Raw genomic sequence first — 21,905 nt, forward strand, 5'->3', positions numbered from 1 at the left:
ACTTCAGAAAATATGATAGAGAAAAACCAACAACAAAAAAACCCACACGTACAATGTAAATAAAAGCAAGAGTATTGTCTTGCTTACAAGGATTCAAAGGAATGTAATAGTATGGTTGCTTAATGAACGTTTGGGTTTTGTTACTTTATTAAAAATTTATTTGTATGAATATTTATTCTGCATGGTTTGTGCATCTGCAAAGTCCAGGAAAGCACACCAGATCCCTGGAACTGGAGTTACTCATGGGTGCTGAGGACTGAACTCAGCTCCTTTATTTATATTGGTTTTCTGAGACAGGGTTTCTCTGTGGGACAGTCCTGACTGTCCTAGAACTCACTCTGTAGACCAGGCTGTCCTTGAACTCACGGAGATCCACCTGCCTCTGACTCCCAAGTGCTAGGATTAGAGGTGTGTGCCACCACTGGGCTCCCAGGTCCCTTACAAAAAGTGCTCTTAACCTCCGAACCATCACTGCAACCCCAAGAGGAAGGTTTTTATAGAGTTAATTTTGTAGCAGTTTAGTTTTTATCATACAAAAGAAGGCATTTCACAATGGCATTTTTATACATGTATATAGTAAATTTTGATCATATTCAAGTGTTTTTTGTTTTTTAATTTGTTTGAGACAAGGTCTCACTGCATAGACCAAGCTGGTCTTGAGTTTATGTAGATATGTCCCTGCCTCCCTAATGCTGGGATTAAAGATTTGCATCACTTTGTCATGCTCAAACATTTGAAATAATAAATTCTCTCTTTTTTTAAAATATTTATTTATTTATTTTATTATGTTATATACTGTCTGTGTGTATGCCTGCAGGCCAGAAGAGGGCACCAGATCTCATTACAGATGGTTGTGAGCCACCATGTGGTTGCTGGGAATTGAACTCAGGGCCTTTGAAAGAGCAGGCAATGCTCTTAACCGCTGAGCCATCTCTCCAGCCCGAAATAATAAATTCTTAAAAGAAAATGGGGCAATGAGTATTGGGTTTTGAGTTTCATTTTGTTTAGGCTTATGTCAGAAGGATAATCTTGATTGGAGGACAAGTGGAAGGAAAACTGAATAATCAGCAGCTGTGTGTTTGAGGACTTGTAGATAGACATGGATGCTTGAATATATTGGTTTGCAAATATTTTGTATTCATCTTTTAGGAGTCCAAAAAAAATGAACCCAAAGAAAAATACCAGAAAAGGTATGATTTGGACAAAGAAGAAAAATACCGAAAAGAGCCAAAGGGAATAAAATGTAAGTATAAAAATTAAAATATTTTCATCTTCATTGCCATTGTTTAAGAAATTATTGAGCCGGGTGGTAGTAGTGCACGTCTTTAATCTCAGCACTCGGGAGACAGAGGCAGGTGGATCTCCATGAGTTTGAGGTCAGCCTGGTCTACAAAGTGAGTTCCAGGACAGCCAGGAAACTGCCTCAAAATACATACATACATACATACAATTACTGATTTTATATGTATATGTGTGTCTGGGTGTGTATATATGTGTGCATGTGTAAGCAGGAGTCCTTGAGTGTTCTAAGAGGGCACTGGATCCCTTGGAACTGGAGTTATGGATGATTGTGAGCCACTGTGTCGGTGCTGGGAATCCATGGGGTCCTTTGCAAGGGCTATAAATACACTTAACTGCATAGCCATACCTCTGTTTCATCTTCTATATAAAGAACTTAGTTTACCCTGAAGATTATCTCTTTTCTACCCTGTCATTTTTTTTTGTTTGTTTGTTTTTGTTTTGTTTTTCGAGGCAGGGTTTCTCTGTGGCTTTGGAGCCTGTCCTGGAACTAGCTCTGTAGACCAGGCTGGTCTCGAACTCACAGAGATTCTACTCTGTAATGTTATAAAATTTTGCTCTTCAGGGAATTTAGAGCTTTATACTCCATTTAATAACTTAATTTAAAGCCGGGCAGTGGTGGCGCACACCTTTAATCCCAGCTTTTGGGAGACAGAGGCAGGCGGATCTCTGTGAACTCAAGATTAGACCAGTCTATAGAGTGAGTTCCAGGATAGCTGAAACTATACTGAAAAACCCTCTTTTTTTATTTTATTTTTTTACTTTAAAGGTTGAGTGTCCCTTTTCTGAAATATTGGGGACAAAAAAGTTCCTGATTCTTCATTCTAGTTCATTGATATTTATATGTATTTCTTATGAATGAACCCAAATCTAAATCCAAATTTGATTTTATATGCACATTATATAGTCTGAAAGTAATTTTGTGACATATTTTTAGTGTTCCAGTGTTTTTGTGTCCTGTTAAGAAATTAAGAATGAAATTTTCTACTTGTAGATTTATATTGGTAATCAAGTTTAATTTGGGGGGTATTGGGATTTCTCTAGTGTTTGGTGTATATGTCTGTGGGTGTTTGCCCCATGCACTCAGAGGCTGAGGAGGACATAGGGTTATTGTTCCATCACTCCGCCTCTCTTACCAGGGTCTCCCTTACGCTGAGACTGGGGTGAGTTGCCAGTCAGCAAGCCCCAGCAATCCACTTGAACACACCCCACATAGTTCTAGAATTTCAGACACAGTATACCTAGCTTTTTTTTTTTTTTTTTTTTTTTTTTGAGCTGGGAGATGTGAACTCAGGTCTCGTGATTGCACACAGGCCTTCTTGCACCTTATGCCATCTCTTCAGCTCTCCTGACTTCAGGTGTTTAGCTTCTTTCAAGGCTAACCTCAAATTCAGAGGCCTGCATATCAGCCTCTGCAACTGGGATTAAAGGGATACATTATCTCACCTGGCCAGCCACATACACTTTTAATTCTCCTTTTCATCCCAGGTTAGAGGTTGTCTGCATCTCCAATTGTAAAAGCAGATTTTATCTTAGGTCTAGACTCAAGACATGGCAGTGTTAATGCTGTTACTTTAGTGGCTCATACATAAAGTAACAGTAAGGACTGCATCTATTTTGAACAATACAAGAAACACTACATTTTAGAGATTTGTTGGGGATTCAGAATACTATCAAATCAATATCTGAACAAGATGTCCAGGGTGAATGCTGCTGTTCAGGTGTTTTGAACTAGTTAGACTTCTGTGATTGTGACAAGGGAAATCTCAGCAAACCTAGTCTCAGCCTACCTTTCCTCCTGGCAAAGGCATCAATCAGCCCATGTATGCCTGTTCTGGAGCCTGTGCAGAAGTTGGTGCTAAATGGGGGAAAGTGCATGGTGTAAGAACACTGACCATGCGCCTGATAAAGCCACCAAATTCTACCAGCTTTGAACTAAAACAGAAATGGAAGGAAAACTGGGTAGATCAGTGATGAGTGCTTAACATGCAAGGTCCTGAGTTCTCTCCTGAGTACCAAAAGTGGGCATGGGGATGGGGTAGAAAAAATATGTAAAGCACTAGATAATTTGGAAGGGCTATTATAAGTACTGATTACATAGGTTTATACTAACAGGAATATTGGAAACCAGACCCATTAGTCCACAAATATGAAATAGTTTTATTTAAGGCAAAATATGCCCTTGAAATTGGCATAAAAGATGAAGGATCTTGCAGGGGTGGTGGTGTTACATTCCATTAACTCCAGCACTTGGGACGCAGAGACAGGCAGTTTGAGTTTGAGGTTTACAGAGCTAGTTCCAGAACAAGCCCCAAAGCTACAGAGAAACCCTGCCCTTAAAAATTAATTAATTGATTAAGGGTCTGGTATGATAGAGTGTGTCCAGCTTGCACAGGGAATCCCCTGCCTGCTGTAGGAATTCCTAGCCAAGTTATTGATTATACAAGACTTAAACTCATTAGTATAGGATAATTATTGAAACATTTATCAATGTTTCTTGCTTGATATAGTTGTCCTTATTATATATAATTTTGTATTAGGCTTAGAACTCTCTTACTTAAACAAACAGGGGAGGTGCTGTAGGAATTCCTACTGCCAGTAGCCATTAAGTTACCCACCCACTTAGGCGTGGCCTCTTATATTATTTATGCCTATGTAAAGTGCGCGTCAAGGCTCTTTTCTGGCTGTGGGATTCGGTTGCTGTTCTCTGTTCCAGCAGAGAACTGTGACTTGTAAGTGTACCCCTAAATAAATAACCCTCTATTATTCTCAATTCTGAGCTAGTGTGGGATTTCTTTTAAGCGTCCTTCTTCACATATCCCCTCCCAAAATGCAGGAAGGAAGGATATAAGTCACTCAAGCAAATTTGAGTATACCTTTGTCACAGCTTTTTGGATACTGAGCAGCCAGCAAAAAGACTAGTTAAAATGATTTTATGACTGTAAATCTTACTTTGCTTTATAACCAAGGCAAGTATTCGTAATAATTACAGAAAATACGTTTATTCAATTGAATACAGATTTCTTTTTTCTTTTGATTGTAACAAATTTGCAACTTACAGTTAACCATGGGTTTTAATTTTGACACTAGCATTTAAGGAAATCAGAAGTGCATTTGATTTATTTAAAAAAACAGAAGACAAAAATGATGTTGAGAATAATTTGAAAAGAGAAGAAATACCGGTGGATTATAAAACTACAGATGATCATAAAACCAAGGACAAGTGTTTACTTAAAGAAAGAAGAAATACTAGAGATGAGACCGACACTTGGGCATACATTGCTGCAGAAGGGGATCAGGAAGTTTCAGACAGTGTATGCCAAACGGATGAGAATTCTGGTGAGTTTGCTTGGCATTGTTCAATAGAGTGACTTTTTTAGTTGTGCCCCATACTTTTCTCTCAGAATAAGGATTTTATTTGGATCTCCTGAATACCTTCTAATATTGAAGACTCAGGTCATTCTTTGATATCTAAATGCATCAAATATTTTGTTTTCCAGCTTAATGTTTTTATTTTATTTTTGTTAAAGAAACACTATCTTTTCATTTTCCATTCTTCGATCGAGGGGCATTTAGGTTGTTTCCAGGTTCTGGCTATGACAAACAAAGCTGCTATGAACATAGTTGAGCACATGTCCTTGTGGCACGATTGAGCATCTTTTGAGTGGTATTACTGGGTCTTGAGGAAGGTTGTTTCCTAATTTTCTGAGAAATTGCCACACAGACATCCAAAGGGGTTGTACCAGCTTGCATTCCCACCAGGCTGTGGTGCTGTGTGACTTTAATTCCAGCACTTGGGAGGCAGAGGCGCACAGATCTCTGAGTTCCAGGACAGCTGAGACTACATAGAAATCCTGGCTCAAACCCCCACCCCAATAAAATAAAATAATTACATTTAAATGTAGTATAAATAAAAGTTTGTTTGAAATGTGACAAGTTTAATAATCAGGCTTATGGCTTTATGGTTTTTTTTTTAATAGTACTCCATAAGATTATATGTTAATGATGCTTTCTGTATTTCTGTATTTCAGATGGCAGGCAACAGATTTTGAGTTTGGGTATGGACCTACAGTTGGAGTGGATGAAATTAGAAGATTTTCAAAAGCACCTTAGTGGGGAAGATGAGACCTTTACCACAACAAATACGATTCCAAGTAGTGAGTGATTTGCAAATTATTTGGCACTTGCACAAATCTAGATTCATAAGATCTAATGCACCTTCCTTTTCATCACAGATTTGTTGAGGGATGCCGTGAAAAATGGAGATTATATTGCTGTGAAGGTCGCGCTGAACTCAAATGAGGAATACAACTTGGATCAAGAGGTACTTTGTTGGTGGGGGGGGCTTGGTCTTACAAAGAAGCACGGAAAGTAGTTCTCGCACAGTTCGGTTATTTTTTTAGAAAAGTACATACATGTTCACATTGCCAAGGTTGATCACTCTATAGACCGTGGAAATGTACATTAGAATTCCTGAAATTCCAGCTCTCTAAAATGGCTGGTTTAAGTAGTACATTATTTAATTTTTTTTTTTTTTTCGAGGCAGGGTTTCTTTGTAGCTTTGGATCCTGTCCTGGGACTAGTTCTGTAGACCAGGCTGGCCTCGAACTCACAGAGATCCGCCTGCCTCTGCCTCCCGAGTGCTGGGATTAAAGGCGTGCGCCACCACAACCCTTATTGATACATTATTTTATAACTTTTTAAGTGTCTCATCTTCTCTAGACAAAGATTATATGATTATATTCTCATAGGTTTTTTCTTTAATGATATGTTTTTAATTTTTTAAAAATATTTATTTATTTATTATGTATACAGTATTCTGTCTGTGTGTATATCTGCAGGCCAGAAGAAGGCACCAGACCTCACTACAGATGGTTGTGAGCCACCATGTGGTTGCTGGGAATTGAACTCAGGACCTTTGGAAGAGCAGGCAATGCTCTTAACCACTTGAGCCATCTCTCCAGCCCTGCTTTTAATTTTTAAAGTTTTTCATTAACCTTTTTTATTGATTTGGGGGGATCTTTTTAAAATTTTTTAATCTGTTGGTATAGGTTACCCTCAGTCCCTTTTTTCTTCTTTGTTTTTTGTTTTTTTTTTTTTTTTTGAGACAGGGTTTCTCTGTGTAACAGCCCTGGCTATTGGTCCTATAACTCACTTGTAGACCAGGCTGACCTCAAACTCATAGAAATTCACCTGCCTCTTCCTCCCAAATGCTGGGATTAATGGCAAGTCCCACCACTGCCTAACGCCTTCAATCACTTAAAGAAATTTTTTTTTTCTTTAAAAAGCCAGAGCCATGTAAACAGGCCTTGTATAACCAATGATGACCACACTTGATCCTCCTTCCTTTACCTCCAGAGTGTTTACATCATGCGGGAGTCACGACACTCACTAATGAAATTTTCCTCTGATCATTTTAAATAGTGCTTTGAATTTTATAGGTAGATAATATATGTATATGTTTGTGTATGTATTTTTATGTGTATGGATGTTTTGCGTGTTCACCAAAGAGGATATCAGATCCCCTGGGACAACCGTTAAAGATAGTTGCTAGCTGCTGTGTGGGTGCTGGGAATTGAACTCAAGACTTCAGAAAGAGCAGCCGGTACCTGCTGAACCATCCCCCAGACATTAATTAGTTTCAGTGTGTGTCTGTGCATCATGTGCATGTAGGAGCTGCAGAGGCCAGAAGAGGAGTCAGGTGGTTGTGAGCTGCCATGTGGATGCTGGGAATTGAAGTGAGTCTTCTGTAAGAGCAACAAGTGCTCACTGAGCCTTCTCTTCAACCCCTTAATTTTTTCCTCCTTTGGCCCCAGCTGCCCTAAAATTAAATGTGTATATTGTTCAGGTTGGCTACAAATTTGCAGAAATCCTTCTGCCTTCCAAGTTACATGAGCCATCATACTTGCCACCTTATAGGGTGGTTATACAATTTAATGGCAACATTTATCTTATTTTCTTTTTTTTTTTAAAACCTATCTTCTCATTTTACATGCCGAATCCATTTCCCAATCCCTTCTTTCTTCCTGCTCCCTCCCATTTTTTTTCATTGTTTTATTTTTTTTTTTTTGAAACAGGATCTCACTGTATATCCCTCACAGGCCTGAATCTCAGAGATCCATTTGCCTCTGCCTTGAGTGTTGGGGTTAAGGTACACCACCATGCCTGACAGCAGCCCTTATCTTTCTTAAATCCTAAGAGCTAGGGAGACATTAGTGTATAAAAGGCTTCCCATCAAGTGTGAGGACCCCAGTTTGATTCTCCAGAATCCATATAAAGCCAGGCTCAGTAGCTTGCATCTGTGATCCCAGTGCTCCTAAGGCAGAATAGGAAGTAGAGACGGGAGAAATTCTGCTGTATGTAGTAGTGCAGAAGAATCAACTTTGCCTTTTTTTTTTAAACAATCTTTTCTCATTTTATGTATCAGTCACGGTTCCCACTCCCTTCCTTCCTCCCACTGCCGCCATCCCACTTCCTAAAATTCTCAGAGAGGGTAGGCTTCCTCCCATGGGGAGTCAACAAAGTCTGGCATATCACTTTTGAGGCAGGATCAAGGCTCCCCCCACCCCCATATTTAGGCTGGGCAAGGAATCCCTCCATAGCAAATAGACTGAAAAGCCAGTTCATGCACTAGGGATAAATCCTGGTCCCGCTGCCAGTGGCCCCACAGACAGCCCAGGCCACACAAATGTCACCCACATTCAGAGGGCCTACTTTGATCTTATGCTGGTTCCTCCCCTGTCAGTCCAGAGTCAATGGAAGACCTTGCTTTTAACAGGGTGAAAGGCAAGGGCCTAGTTTGACCTCTTAATCTCTACTTATGTACAGTCCTTATGCCCACACATGTCATACACATCACACACATACACACACATTTTTAAATTCTAGGGCTGGGATATGGCTCATTCAGAAAAGCGCTTTCCACACACGCATGCAGGACCTGAGTTTGGGTTCTTGGCACGTGTATATAAAGAGCTGGGAGGCAGAGATAGGTATAGCCCTTGGGCTTGCCAGCCAGTTCATGTAGCTGAATTTAATGAGAAACTGTTTAAGTTTAATTAAGGGAGCAGCGGGCCACGTCCCGGCTAGCTTAACCCTCAAAATAACCACACAGAAATTGTATTAATTAAATTACTGCTTGGCCCATAAACTCTAGCCTCTTATTGGCTAAATCTCACATCTTGATTCAACCCATTTCTAATAATCTGTATGTCACCACGAGGTCGTGGCTCACCGGGAAAGATTCACATGTCTGACCTGGCAGCTTCATGGCAGCTCAGCTCTGTCTGCTGCTTTCTTCCTCCCAGAATACAGTTCTGTCTTCGCCTAAGTTCTGCCCTATCAGGCCAAGCAGTTTCTTTATTGATTAACCAATGAAAACAACACTAATACTGAAAGACCTTCTACACCATTTCCCCTTTTTCTGTTTAAACAAAAAGGAAGGCTTTAACTTTACCATAGTAAAATTACATGTAACAAAACAGTTATCAAGCAAGAATTACAGTTACAGTATTTATATCTATTTTGTCTTTTATCATAACAATGGAAAACTAACCATAAATTCTTCAACTCCATCAAGACTCTAGAGGGATATAATATTACCTAAGTGAAGAGGAAGTACTTTGTAAGCAGCTTCCAAAACTCTAGAAATGACAGAGACATCTCGCTGCCTGGACAGTCACCCAAAGTTTTTCTGTACCGTTGGGGCATCCATCTTCAGCCTACAGGCCCATAGTATCCAGCAGATATTTCCATGAAGCAGAAAACTTAAAAGACAGTTCAGTCACTTTCTGCTGTGTCCTGCAGAATGTCTCGCAGACTCTTTCATGAAACAGGAACCCCAAAGGATCATCTCACCTTTAGGCAAGTTCAGCAGTCCTCTCTCTGCGGGTTCTTCATGTCCAGTTTATGCAACTGTCCAGACAAGAGCAGTTTCTTGCCCAAATGGGTAACCAACTCCATAAGGAGCCTCTTTTATATCCATCTTCCTCTTGAGGTAGATTGGTGCTGCCAGGAGCAGACGTGTCTCATTGTCACGAAAAGCCCTAAGTTATTAAAACATTAAATGCCACATTCTGTAGTCTTTGAAAGATATGAAGAATGCCTATCTAACTGAAATATATCTCTATATACCTAGAAAATCTAACATGACTACAAGCTTTACTATTATCGATGATTATCCATTAACAACCTATATTTCCTAATTATACATTACATTTTTAAATGAACTACACAATCACAATACTTTAATCAAAATTAGAAATACGCATATAACAAAATTGACCTTAAATTAGTAAACCAAGATTCATCAATGCATATTATTCATATCTATATCAAGAAACCTTGTTTCAGGAAAAAATAAGGTGTAGAGGGGACTGGAGAGATAGTTCAGTGATTTAAGGGTATACTTGCAGTTTTCAGCACACGTGTTGGGTGGCTCACATAGCCTGTAACTACAGTTCCAGGGGATCTGATGTCTTCTGACATGCGCATAACCCCACAGAGATACACAGGCTTTAAGGTGGCAAGCTTTTGAGGAAAACAGTGGCCTTTATTAGAATATTTTAGTAAGCAACCTTACCTAAGTGGATGCTTAAATTAATGTACTTCAGCGATTTCTCATTGAAATATCTTGACAGCAGAGACTGGTGTCTAAAATGTTTCTGATTATAGAATATGTGGTTTCTCCTTAACGAACTCCCAGGATTCTAGTGGGATGACACTTCTGATGTTGGCTGCGGCAGGAGGACAGGACGACCTGCTGAGGCTCCTTATCACCAAAGGTGCAAAAGTGAACGGGCGCCAGAAAAACGGGACTACAGCTCTCATTCATGCTGCTGAGAAGGTTTGAGACCTGACTGCATGAAGGGACACTGAGAATCTGTTTTTGTAGTTAAATAATAGTCATAACATAGCCTTACTGTGTGATTTCAGTGGGTCTGTGACATGTGAATTAAATTTTGACATTAGCAGTACTTTGTAATCAGATTTAGAATACGACTTACCTGGGTGGTAATTTATAATGAGTACAGTTCCTAGGTACACTGACAGTGTACTTTAAAGAATTCTTGGAATTAAATTTGTTTTTTGTTTTTTAATAGAATTTTTTAACCACTGTGGCTATTCTTTTGGAAGCTGGAGCTTTTGTAAATGTCCAGCAAAGTAATGGAGAGACTGCGCTCATGAAAGTAAGTCTTAGTTTCACCCTGGGTATTCATGTTGGTACTGCAGACTGGGTAGTCCCTGGAATTCAGCAGAGCAGTAGAATATGGTGGTGTCAATAATGTACTGGAAGAAACTCAGTCTAAGGGACCCAGCAACAGTCATGGGATGAAGGTGGTAGGCATTGAGTCAGCAGAAGAAACGTATTGGCACGAGTCGGGAACGGAAGGGACTGGGGGTGTTTCAGTGATTGAGAGCTCTGCTGGAAGCAGATGGTGTTGAGTGAGGCAGATAGAGCCAGGATGACAAAGAGTGTAATTTATTAGAGATTTATAGATAGTATCTGTGGTGGTCTCCAGACAAGACAGAAGGAAGAGTTTGTCAGCTAAACTAGGCTTTTCCTAGAAGCAATTACTATGTCTAATACCAGTTAAGAAAATGACATGAGACATCCATACACATTCAGCTGAATCTAGCAGGAATTGGGAATACAACCAGGATCCCTGTAGTCACATGAAAGGGTGTCCAACACCCATCTTCACAGGGTTAGAAGCCTGGGAATAGGAAAGGACTATGAAGTGCTCTCATTATTGTGTATTTGGTGAGTCCACCTCCTTTGAAATTGTGGCTTGCAGATAAGCTTTGAGTTGAAGATTGTTGAGTCTTCCAGCTACCCTGCTTGTGCCCTTCTTTGAGTGGTAGGTTGTATGTACCTCACTGACCGTGGCCCAGAGTGGCTCCTTCCTCTGCAGTAGTTCCAGATTTCTGGCTCCTAGTTTTGTTAGGACTCAGAGGAACTAGTTGTCCCTAGGTGACTCTGTCTTCTCTCTTCCCTGAGGTGCATTTTTGCAGAAGCTCTGTTCTAAGTAGGGATCTGCCTACAATACCACATTCCACTTTGTCAGGTATGAGCGGTGAGTTGGATTGTAGTACAACTCCAGGCTTATCCTGAACCCTGTGTTTTTTACTTCTCTTGGGCCTCCTGTCAGACCCTTAAAGACTTGGTCATTGCTTTGTGAGCCCCTCCTAAACCTGATTTGGGTGGTGTACCCAGTCCTTTTATTCAGGAGTCTGGGCTTGTGTCTTTAGTCTTCAGAGTACTGTCTTACTGAGAAACTGCTAGACAACAGACACTTGCACCTCTGTAGAAAAAAGAGCACAGGACGGGGAGTACAGTATTCTACAGGATCATCAGGATTGGGGTTGTTCCTGAGGGCACAGGACCGGGTTAGTTCGGGAGGGAGAGGGATTCAAGAAAAGAGAGACTTGTAGGAAGGTTCCTGAGGTGACTAAGTAATATTAGTCTGAACCTAAATAGTGACAGGGATCATGTGAGCAGTTCTCCAGTGTTTTGGGGGTAGAATTTGTAGGTGATAGTTGATTTTCCTGAGTTAGGAGCTCTGGCAGCCAGAGGCAAGCAGCAGCTGGGGTAGAAGAAAGTCTAGAGAATCAGGACATTTGTCCTGGGGACTGACTGTTCCTCCTTACTAAAACCTATAGTTTACTTCTTCTGTGCTGTCCTGTTACTAATGCTGTCTTCCCTTTCCTATACAATGCTTTGCCCTCTTGAAAAAGCTGCCAGGTGTGTGTGGAGAAAACTACCCACCCCAACTGAAGTTACTCTGGTTTACAATGAAAAATTGCCACTCTTCTTTTCTGACCTAGGCATGTAAAAGAGGAAATTCAGACATTGTACGCCTGGTGATTGAATGTGGAGCTGACTGCAATATTTTGTCAAAGCACCAAAACAGTGCATTGTACTTTGCAAAACAGTGTAACAATGTGCTTGTGTACGAACTGCTGAAGAGCCATTTGGAAACGTAAGTGTCAGGAGAATGTGCCATGGTTAAGGCAGAGTGAGATAATGACTATTTATTTGAGGATATCATATTTGGAATAGTTTGTGTAAGAAAATGTTTTAAAAAGATTATCCTCGCCGGGCGATGGTGGCGCACGCCTTTAATCCCAGCACTCGGGAGGCAGAGGCAGGCGGATCTCTGTGAGTTCGAGACCAGCCTGGTCTACAGAGCTAGTTCCAGGACAGGCTCCAAAGCCACAGAGAAACCCTGTCTCGAAAAACCAAAAAAACAAACAAAAAAAAAAAAAAAAGATTATCCTCTTGGATTTCTTAGTAGATCATGCATTTCATAATTGGCATACTTATTAGGTGCGTATCTGTGCAGGTTACTAAAATCTTAGAAAACCCTGGGACCATTTCCTTAACATGGTAAATTTAGGAATGGAGCTGTAGCTCGGTAAAATGCATTTAGGAGGTTAGGGCAAGAAGAGTCTTTGCCCGCATAGTTGGTTCATGGCCAGACTAGACTACGTAAGACTCTCAAAAAAGTTGTCTACTCTTAATTTGGCTAACATCTTCATGTGCACATGTGTGTGGAGAGGGAGGAGTGTGCATGTGGAGACTAGAAGTGGACATCTGTGTCTTCTCAACAGAACTCTACCCTACCCAAGTGCATTATTTTTCAAGTGCATTTGGAACCATATTTTGTTTCAAGTTTATGTCTTTATCAGTGAAGAATTCTTTTGTGGTTCTGTGAGCTTTTGCCTAGCATATATGCTAAAGCCTGCGGTTCCATCCCCAGTACCACCTAAAAACAAAATTTTTTGGCAATGCTTGCCAAAACAATGCTTGAGAAGTAAGGTCCTTAGTTTTCACCCTGGACCCTGGTGAGACAGCCTGGAAAAAACAGTCCTTGCCTTCTGAGCTTGAAAACTAAACACCATATATTCTAAACAAAAAGTAAATTCTAGGCAAGGGACTGAGTTGCATCTTGCCCTAGTGAAACTTGACAACCTGTTTCCCATAAAGAATCCCTGGAGGCTAGTTCATCCCCACCCCACTGTTTGTTTGTTTGTTTTTTCTGAACATGTGGGTAAATGCAGAGAGCCTGTCAGGGAGGTGCCCAGCCATCTTCCTTTGCTCAGAACTGAGGGGCTCTCATTTCTAATTTTTCATTCATGCATTAGCCAATCGCAAAGTGAATTTTGTGCCAGACAGTCTCAAAGGCCAGTATTATGGAGAAGACTGAGTAAAAGTTGCCCTTGTGCAACTCCTGTTTGATGAAAAGGAAATTTAAAGGCACTGTCATGAGAGGAGAACTGCGTGGGGCAGAGTTATAGTTCCTTCTCACAAAGGTGCTACTGGGCTTTGTGGTTCGGGTACAATCCAGGTATTCAGGCAGCTAAAGCATAAGGATTCCAAGTTCAAGCACTCCTTAGTCTACAGAGTGAGTTTGAGGCTAGTGTAGACATGAAATGCTGTCTCAATATCAGAAGTGAGGAGAGGCTGGAGACGTAGGTAGCAGATTAAGAGTGCTTGCTGCGCTCCCACATGAGCAAGGTGGGACGTGGTTCCCTTCACACCTCTCACCTTTGCACTGTGAGACAGTGGAGACAGGAGGCTGCTGGGGTCTCTGGCTGCCAGTCTAACTGGATAGTGAGCCCCAAGTTCAGAGAGCAAGCTGCTTCAGAGTGGTAAAGGATGGCACAGCGCTTTCCTCTGGCCTACCACTCACACACAAGCACACGACACAAAATCAGAGAAGTAGTTTCCAAAAGTGAAGTCAGGTGACTGTGTACCTTAGTGGTAGAGCACTTGTTTTAGCCATGTGCAAGGGCCACGGTACTACAAAAAATAAAATTTAAAAGGTAAAAAGTAATACTGAGTGGTGGTGGCTCAAGACTTTAATCCCAGCACTCAGGAGACAGAGACAGACGGATCTCTGAGTTCAGGGCCAGGCTGTTCTAAAGTGAGTTCCAGGACAGCTAAGGATATACAGAGAAACCCTGTCCCAAAAAACAAAAGTTAAGAAGCAAAGTTAGTGGGAAAGCTTTATGGGGCATTGTATATCATAAGTACATCCTTTGGTGGTTTCCTTCTGCAGAGGGGTAAAGGCAGGGCAGGATCTCATGTATGCTAGTCTAGTTTCAGACTCACTGTATCTGAGGATGGAGGATGGCTTCCTTCCTTGACTTCCTCCTAAGTACCAGGACTGTAGATGCATACCATCGCCTCTGGTTTATGTGGCGCTAGTGATCTAGGCTTCATACTGAGCTACATCTGCAACCCCTAATGTGTGTATTTTAAACTTGAGTTTTACAATGTTAAAATGATATAGTACACAAAGTGTAATGATCAGATCAAGGTAGCTGGAGTTTAATTTGTTAATAGTTAATTTCTGTGGTAAGGGTAATAATTCAGTATACCTACATTAACAGTTAAGATAGGGTCTCACTCTAGCCCAGGGTGACCTCAAACTCATGGCATAATATCTGAGTTCTGAGTCACCATACCCAACTATTAACAGTCTCTGTCTTTTCTCACTAGACTTTCAAGAGTTGCAGAAGAAACAATCAGAGATTACTTTGAATCTCGCCTTGCTTTGTTGGAAGCTGTTTTCCCAATAGCTTGTCATCGACTCTGCGAGGGACCAGATTTCTCAACAGATTTCAATTACAAGCCTCCTCAAAACATACCAGATGGTAAGCATATGCTCCCCTTCAAACTTGAGTGTTTGAAGCTATAGTTTGTAAAGATGAGTTAATTCCTAAGTAGACCTTTACTTTAAAGGAACTTTTTAGCAGAATCCACTGTGATAGCTGGCAGAGCTGCTCTGGCAGGAGGCCTCTCCATCCCACCTTAATCACCACTGGAGTCCTCTTTCAAATGTTAGGAGTTGGTTCTTGATAACTGTAGTTGTTTATTAAATCTAACTAGAAGATAACTTCACAACGCTATGCCTAGAACCTTTTTTTTCTCCTAAATTTTATTATCTCTACTGGGTTTCCCTTGTTTTCTTTTTCTATTGCTTATGAGACAGGGTCTCACTGTGTTGTTCTTGTTGGCCTGGAACTTGCTATGTAGTCAAGATAGCCTTAAACTCAAGAGATCCGCTTGCCTCAGCCTCCTGTGTGCTGGGATTAAAGATGTGCCCTACCGTGCCTGACTTGGGTTTTGTTTGTTTGTTTTTTAATAGTCTTGTTCCACTACTCCTGTCTTAGCCTTCTGAGAGCTAGGATTACAGACATGAAACAACCTTGGGTGTTGTGTGTCAGCAATGAGTCCTGTCCCCCCTCCCATTGAAATTAATGACAGAGCTATAAGCAGTTAATGATGCCTAGAGGATCATTGATTGAGTTAATAACCCAGCCATGCTTGAGTAGGCAACCTTAACTAAAGATAGTGGCCATCAAAAACAAAATAGTTCGGCAATGGTGCCTTTAATCCCAACACTCAGAAGCAGGTGCATCTCTGAGTTCGAGGTCAGCCTGATCTACAACACGAGTTCTGTGACAGCCAGAACTGTTACATAAAGAGACCCCGTCTCGCAAAAGCAAAAAAGGGTGGGGTGGGACCTATTGGGAAGAAGCAGTTTACTTGGTGGGGAAGGGAGAGGAATAAGAGGGTAATGATGGCTAGAATATAAGCAGAGTATAGTAGATGAATATATGAAGTTATAAAGGATAAATAAAGCAGAAGGGCTGACCCAAGTTCAAACACAGAATCCACAGTAGAAGAGAACCTATTCCTAAGGGCTGTCCTGTCTTCCACCTTTGTACCATGGCACCTTCAAGGGTGCTGGCTTATGCCACCAAGCCTGATGACCTGAATTTGGTCTCTAAATTCCACATGGTAGAGAGAATCAACTCCCAAAGTTGTCCTCTTGCTGGCCTCCAAACACGTGCTATGTGGGTGCATGCACAGAGAATAAAGTTTCTTGTTTTTTTTTTTTAAAGCATTGATGTAAACTACATCATAATATATTTGACTGACATGCATTTGAAGACTTCTAGAAACTAAAACAGAATTTTGCACATGTATTTATGATTCAGGTGTTATCTTAGGACACTTTTTTTATGCACATATGTGCAAGCGTGCATTCATGCCATGGTGTATGGGTGGAGGTCGGAGAGTAACTGCAGGAGTCAGTTTTTTTCTTCCACCACGTGGATCCTAGGGTGGGAATCATGGTCGGGTATGGTGGGTAAGTGTCCTTTAACTGCCATACACAAACACCATCTAAATATTTTTTAACATTTTATTATTTATTTATTATGTATACAGTGTTCTGTCTATATGCTTACTGGCCAGAAGGCACCAGATCTCATTACAGATGGTTGTGAGCCACCATGTGGCTGCTGGGAATTGAACTCAGGACCTCTGGAAAAGCAGTCAGTGCTCTTAACCTCTGAGCCGTCTCTCCAGCCCCACAAACACCATCTTAAACATTTTTCCTTTCCTTTTTTTTTTTTTAAATTTAACTTTATGTTCTTCACTGTTTTGCCGTGGGTGTCAGTTTCCCTGGAACTACAGTGACAGCTTGTGAGCTGCCATATGGGTGCTGGGAATTGAATCCGGGTCCTCTGGAAGAACACCCAGTGCTCTTAACTGCTAAGCCATCTCTCCAGCTTCCTTAAACATTTTTTTCATGACATTTTTGTTTGTGTGGGGGTGTGCTAATGTCAGGATGTGTGTGCAAGTGAGAATAGTTTTAAGGAATTGGTTCTCTCCTTTCATCATGCAGGTTCTTTGGGAGTGAAAATGTGGTCAGGTTTGGCAGCAGGTGCCTTTACTCACTGGGCCGTCTCTCCAGCCACCTTAGTACTTGTGAGGCGCCAGGGCAGAGTGTTTTTGCTTATTGTGCATCACATAAACTGGGTTTAGTGGCACATCACAATAATCCCCACACTCAGGAAGTGAAGAGGCAAGTTTATCTTTTTGGACAATAGTGAATTTGAAGCTATCCTGGACTACTTGAAAATCCCTTGTCTTACTCCTGACAGTCCTCCTTCCTTGGCCTCTTAAGTATTGGGCTTAGAGCACACAATACCCTAACTGACTCGGGGCTGTTCTGAATATCTAGGCTGTGTGCATTGAAGGAAAGGGGCATTTGGCTTGATGTTACCGTAGGTAGGTAGGTAGGTAGGTAGGTAGGTAGGTAGGTAGGTAGGTAGGTAGGTAGGTAGGTATAGATGGATGATAGATATGCACACACTCATTTTGTTAACTTATCAATTGACATCATGGAAACATCTTATTTCAACCTTATGCTGCTGTAAATGGCACTGATAGAGCTGAACCAACCACGCCTACATAATTATTTTCTGTTTTGCTTTTCCTTACTTGCATGAACCAGAAAGCCTACTAGTCTTGTGAAAAATTTTTATGGCACTCCATGCTTTCTAAGGATAGGAGGTAGTTAGAGCTTAGCTTTCACAAGTCCCTCGGGTCATTTCCATGTACCACCAAAACAAAACTCGTTGTAGGCAAAGTAGAACTTTATACTTCTGGAGAGGCTTTTGATTCCTGAAAACTATAACCATGCATTTCTGTCTCCTAAACCATCTTGCTGGTTCTCAAGTTTGTTTGTAGTGTTGTGCGTGTTACATATAGAGATGCTTGCACACCAAGCCTGATGGCTTAGACTTGATTCTGGGAGCCCACACGATAGGAGAGATCCAGCTCGCATAGGTTGTCCTGACTACCACACATTGATGTTAAACTATGTAAATTTTCTTGTTGTGAAGACACAGTAACTGAGGCCGGAGAGATGGCCCAGTGGTTCAGAGTGGTTGCTTCTCTTGCAGAGGACCTGGGTTCAGTTTCCAGCAACCACATGACAGCTCACACTCTAACTCCAGTTCCAAGGTTTCCTAATCTCCTCATTCTGGTCTCTACAGGCAGCAGGTACAGATACACATGCACACAAAATACTAATTTCAGTAGAAAAAACAAACATGAAAGTCTCTTCCCTGGTGGTTGCTTGGACAAGGGGTCAAGTTCTGTGGTTTGAAAACTGTAGGATAAAGTGCGAGTGTTTTGAGTAGGAGCCTTCTCAGGCTTCTGTACAAGTAGCAGGAGGATCTACCAGGGACCTTCTACTGCCAGCAGGGATGACCTCACCCCCACACACCGACAGCATTAATCTTTTCTACTGCCAGCAGGGATGACCTCACCCCCACACACGGACAGCATTAATCTTTTCTACTCGTCCTTCTTCAGGCTCTGGTGTCCTGCTCTTTATTTTCCATGCAAACTTTTTGGGTAAAGAAGTTATTGCTCGGCTCTGTGGACCATGCAGCGTGCAAGCTGTAGTTTTAAATGATAAATTTCAACTTCCTGTTTTTCTGGTAAGATTTTCTGTAGTTAATTGAAAATTGTGATCAAAAGTCATGTCACTTTACGTTTTATTAAGGTTTTTAATGTGTCTCGGTGCTTTTAAGTGCATGGTAAGTATGGGTGTGCACAGCATATATACACACAGATGCACATACATACAAAATATGTTCATTTTCATAATAGTGACACTTGGACAACTCCCATTTTTTTATAAAAGAAAATGACCAAAATTTTGTTTATAAGTACTTAAATTCACTTTAATGCCACTAATATATATATATTAGTTTATATAGGACCATGTATATATGGCCCTAGAACCAACATTCTGAGAATAAATTCTTAGCCCTGAGACCTTTTACATAAGGCCAGAATAAAATGGTTGTGTTTATGCCTGTTACCTAATGTATAATTCTTTTGACATAAAAGAATGCCTTTTGGTGTGTTTTGGTTTGATTTGGTTAAAATAAAGCTACTACCCAACAAACCTTCAATTCCTGATACTCTTACATGATTGCTTAATTCTGGTGTCAGGTCACATATGTGCACCATCACTCCTAATTTAAAATTTTACATTTTGCCATTTGTGGAATTCTTTCCTGGTGCCATTGTTAAATGAATATAGTCATTTCTTCTGTGCTTGCACTACATATATTTTATGTATTAGAACCTTAGATTTTTGTGTTTTTTAGTGTTTGAGATAGGGTCTCAATATCAAGGCCCTGGTAGGCCTTGTTAACATTGAATGCTGAGTGGAATGTGATCTTAAAATCAAATTACACTACACTGACTCAGAACAAACAAACTTGAGGGTGGGATGTGGGGGACTTGAGTGGGTAAGAACATTTGTGTACATGCATGTCACAGTGGGTGAGGACATGCCAAGTGATTGGCTGACCAGCCTGATCAGTGAGAGATCATGTTTCATGGCAATAAGGCAGAAGGTGATATTTTTGACACCACATTCAGCACATTTAAAAAAACAAACAACCCTAACCAGAAGCTGAGCCATCAAGTCTGAGCTACACAGGGAAATCCTGTCCCAAAACTTAAAAAGAAAAAAAAAACCTCAGTTTACTGATCTCCACTGTAAAAGGTTCTAGGGTTTGTAGATGTCAGAGATGTTGAGTCTGACTTTTCTCTCTTTCCCTCTAGGACAGTCACTTTGTTTACTCCTTCAGCCCTGTCGCTGGCCCCAATAAGTTGTTCATAAGGTTGACGGAATCACCCTTTGCCAAGGTGAAAATCTTTGCTTCATATTTAGGGTAACTGCTCAGGTTGTCAGTGCTCAGGGTGCAGAAGAATCCTCTCTCCTAGGGCAGGGATGTTGGTTCTCTGAGGCAGTGTACCCTAGGTGAAGGTGAAGTCTGAGGGCATCCCTGCAGAGCATTCCAGTCCTGACTTGAGTACTAATCTGCCATTATGGCTAGGCACGATTTTTTTTTTTTTAATACAGTCACTCTTTAGCTAAAAATAGCAGCAACCCAATATTCTTACAAGGTGGGAGCTTTCATGTGTACTAACCCTCATTTTCTTTTTAGGTCAAGTTGCTAATAGGTGCATACAGAGTACAGCTGCACTGACCTAAGTACCAAGACCAGGGCTGTCTTTGAAACAGTGTGGAATCCTGGCGCATCTGAAATGTTCAAATATAGTTTCCCTATAAACTTGCAATTTAAGCCTGTTTGTTGCCTGGTAAGGACAAACAGGGCCTTTATAATGCATAGTCTATGTGTAAGTGTTTGTGCCATTGTTCGAATGTTCAATGTTCTGCATAGTTTATTTCCACAATGTGGAACAGTACATATGAGAACTATTTAATTAAAAACTTTTGAACTTGAAATTTTCTACTAGTCTTTTGAGTAGTCTTTGAAAAAACAGATTCAGGCTGGGCTATGGTGGCTCTTGGCTAACTCTAGACTCTAGTTCAGGGTCAGCCATGCCTACCCACGGCATGTACCCTTTCCAAACAATTCATTACTGTGGAGATAAATCTTTCATCAGTAAGTAGGAATCTCATACATATACACACAGGCATTGTTTAGAGAAGCTCTTCCTACAGAATACCTGTTGGCTCCATTCTGTAACAGGATTACAGGTGTGTCACCTTGTATACAGGCCAAGGTCACCTTGTATATTTGTCTGTGCTTTTTATAAGAGGTTTCAGCCCACCAGGCAGTTGTGGCTCAGCCTTGACTCCCAGCATACAGGAGGCAGAGGCAGGTAGTTAGTTCTCTGTAAGTTCAAGGACAGCCAAGGCTAAAAAGAGAAACTCTGGTTTCAGTCCTAAAGAAAATAATCACCAAGCCTTGAGCAGTCAATACATTTTTACCTGTGTAGGTCTTCTCAAATCCAGTGGCTATATATACAATATACCTAAAGATAGATTTTCCCCCTTTTTATTTGAGCCCTGTCTCTCTTGGAATTCACTATGCAGACCAAACTGTCCTCAAATTAAGAGCATCTGCCTGTCTCCAAGTGCGCCACCAAGCCCTGTCCAAGGTTGTGCCAAGTCATAAATCACCATACCCAACAAAATGGCATTTTCCTAGTTTGTGATGAGAGTAGACTTGTGCCACTTTTGTTATATTTAAAAGTATATCAGACAGTAACTTAGCTTCCTTTATGTTCTTTCTGTATTTCTTTTCTATGTTTCCTTTTTAATCTATACTATAAAGCAGGTGTTTTAATGACAAGTCCACTTACAGGCTTTTTTTAAAAATGTATTTTATCCCTCTTTGAAGGCCACATAGGCCATGCTGTGGTGGCACAAGCCTTTCTTTGATCCTTGTGTGTCCTGCATGTAGATGCTTCTTAGGTCTCAGGCAACACCCTCCCCGCTGGTCAACAGCACCACATCTGCAACAGACAAAACAGGACAGGAACAAGAGAAAACACTATCAGGGGTTTTGCCACGACACCATAAACATCTTACATTGTTAGCATAACAAAACAGGAAATATGATTCTTTCCTAAGCAGATGGGAGAAGAAAGGAACCGTCATTCCTAGCATACATTCTACAACATTTCTAAATCATACTTTCAAAAAGGAACCTAAGGGAAATGTCATAAATCTGGGGCCAAGAGGAGCTCTGAAGCCGAGGTGGAGCAGCATGACCAACCTTGTACCTGAGCAGCGATCCTGCAGACAAGTGCATGTCTTCAGACAAATCTGTTCCAAGAGACTATGGAATTTTCCTGCCACAAATGAGAGAAATCTGTATCCGCTCCTGTAAGACCCTTCTCTCCTTCAGACCTCATTAGACATTTCCAGTCTAGATATCTACCTACTCAGGCTTCACAGTGCTAT

General features: G+C 41.0%; 1 protein-coding gene across 2 annotated transcripts in view; it reads left to right on the forward strand.

Annotated features, from left to right (window-relative positions):
• The window catches only part of Mphosph8 (M-phase phosphoprotein 8), a 29,795-nt gene extending 9,357 nt beyond the window's left edge, over positions 1–20,438 (forward strand). The window contains exons 4-14 of one of the 2 annotated variants that reach the window (XM_075949450.1): positions 1,150–1,243; positions 4,390–4,638; positions 5,331–5,456; positions 5,535–5,623; positions 10,004–10,144; positions 10,401–10,487; positions 12,127–12,281; positions 14,807–14,961; positions 18,482–18,609; positions 19,751–19,834; positions 20,137–20,438. In XM_075949450.1, coding sequence (XP_075805565.1) covers positions 1,150–1,243; positions 4,390–4,638; positions 5,331–5,456; positions 5,535–5,623; positions 10,004–10,144; positions 10,401–10,487; positions 12,127–12,281; positions 14,807–14,961; positions 18,482–18,609; positions 19,751–19,834; positions 20,137–20,178 — 1,350 coding nt within the window. In that variant the 3' untranslated portion in view covers positions 20,179–20,438. Of the gene's footprint in view, positions 1–1,149; positions 1,244–4,389; positions 4,639–5,330; positions 5,457–5,534; positions 5,624–10,003; positions 10,145–10,400; positions 10,488–11,299; positions 12,065–12,126; positions 12,282–14,806; positions 14,962–18,481; positions 18,610–19,750; positions 19,835–20,136 lie in introns of those variants that run through there. The other variant, XM_075949451.1, reaches the window with a different exon arrangement.
• The last annotated feature ends 1,467 nt before the right edge of the window (positions 20,439–21,905 follow it).

The sequence above is a fragment of the Microtus pennsylvanicus genome, chromosome 15 (assembly GCF_037038515.1).
Source record: "Microtus pennsylvanicus isolate mMicPen1 chromosome 15, mMicPen1.hap1, whole genome shotgun sequence".
Lineage (NCBI taxonomy): Eukaryota > Metazoa > Chordata > Mammalia > Rodentia > Cricetidae > Microtus > Microtus pennsylvanicus.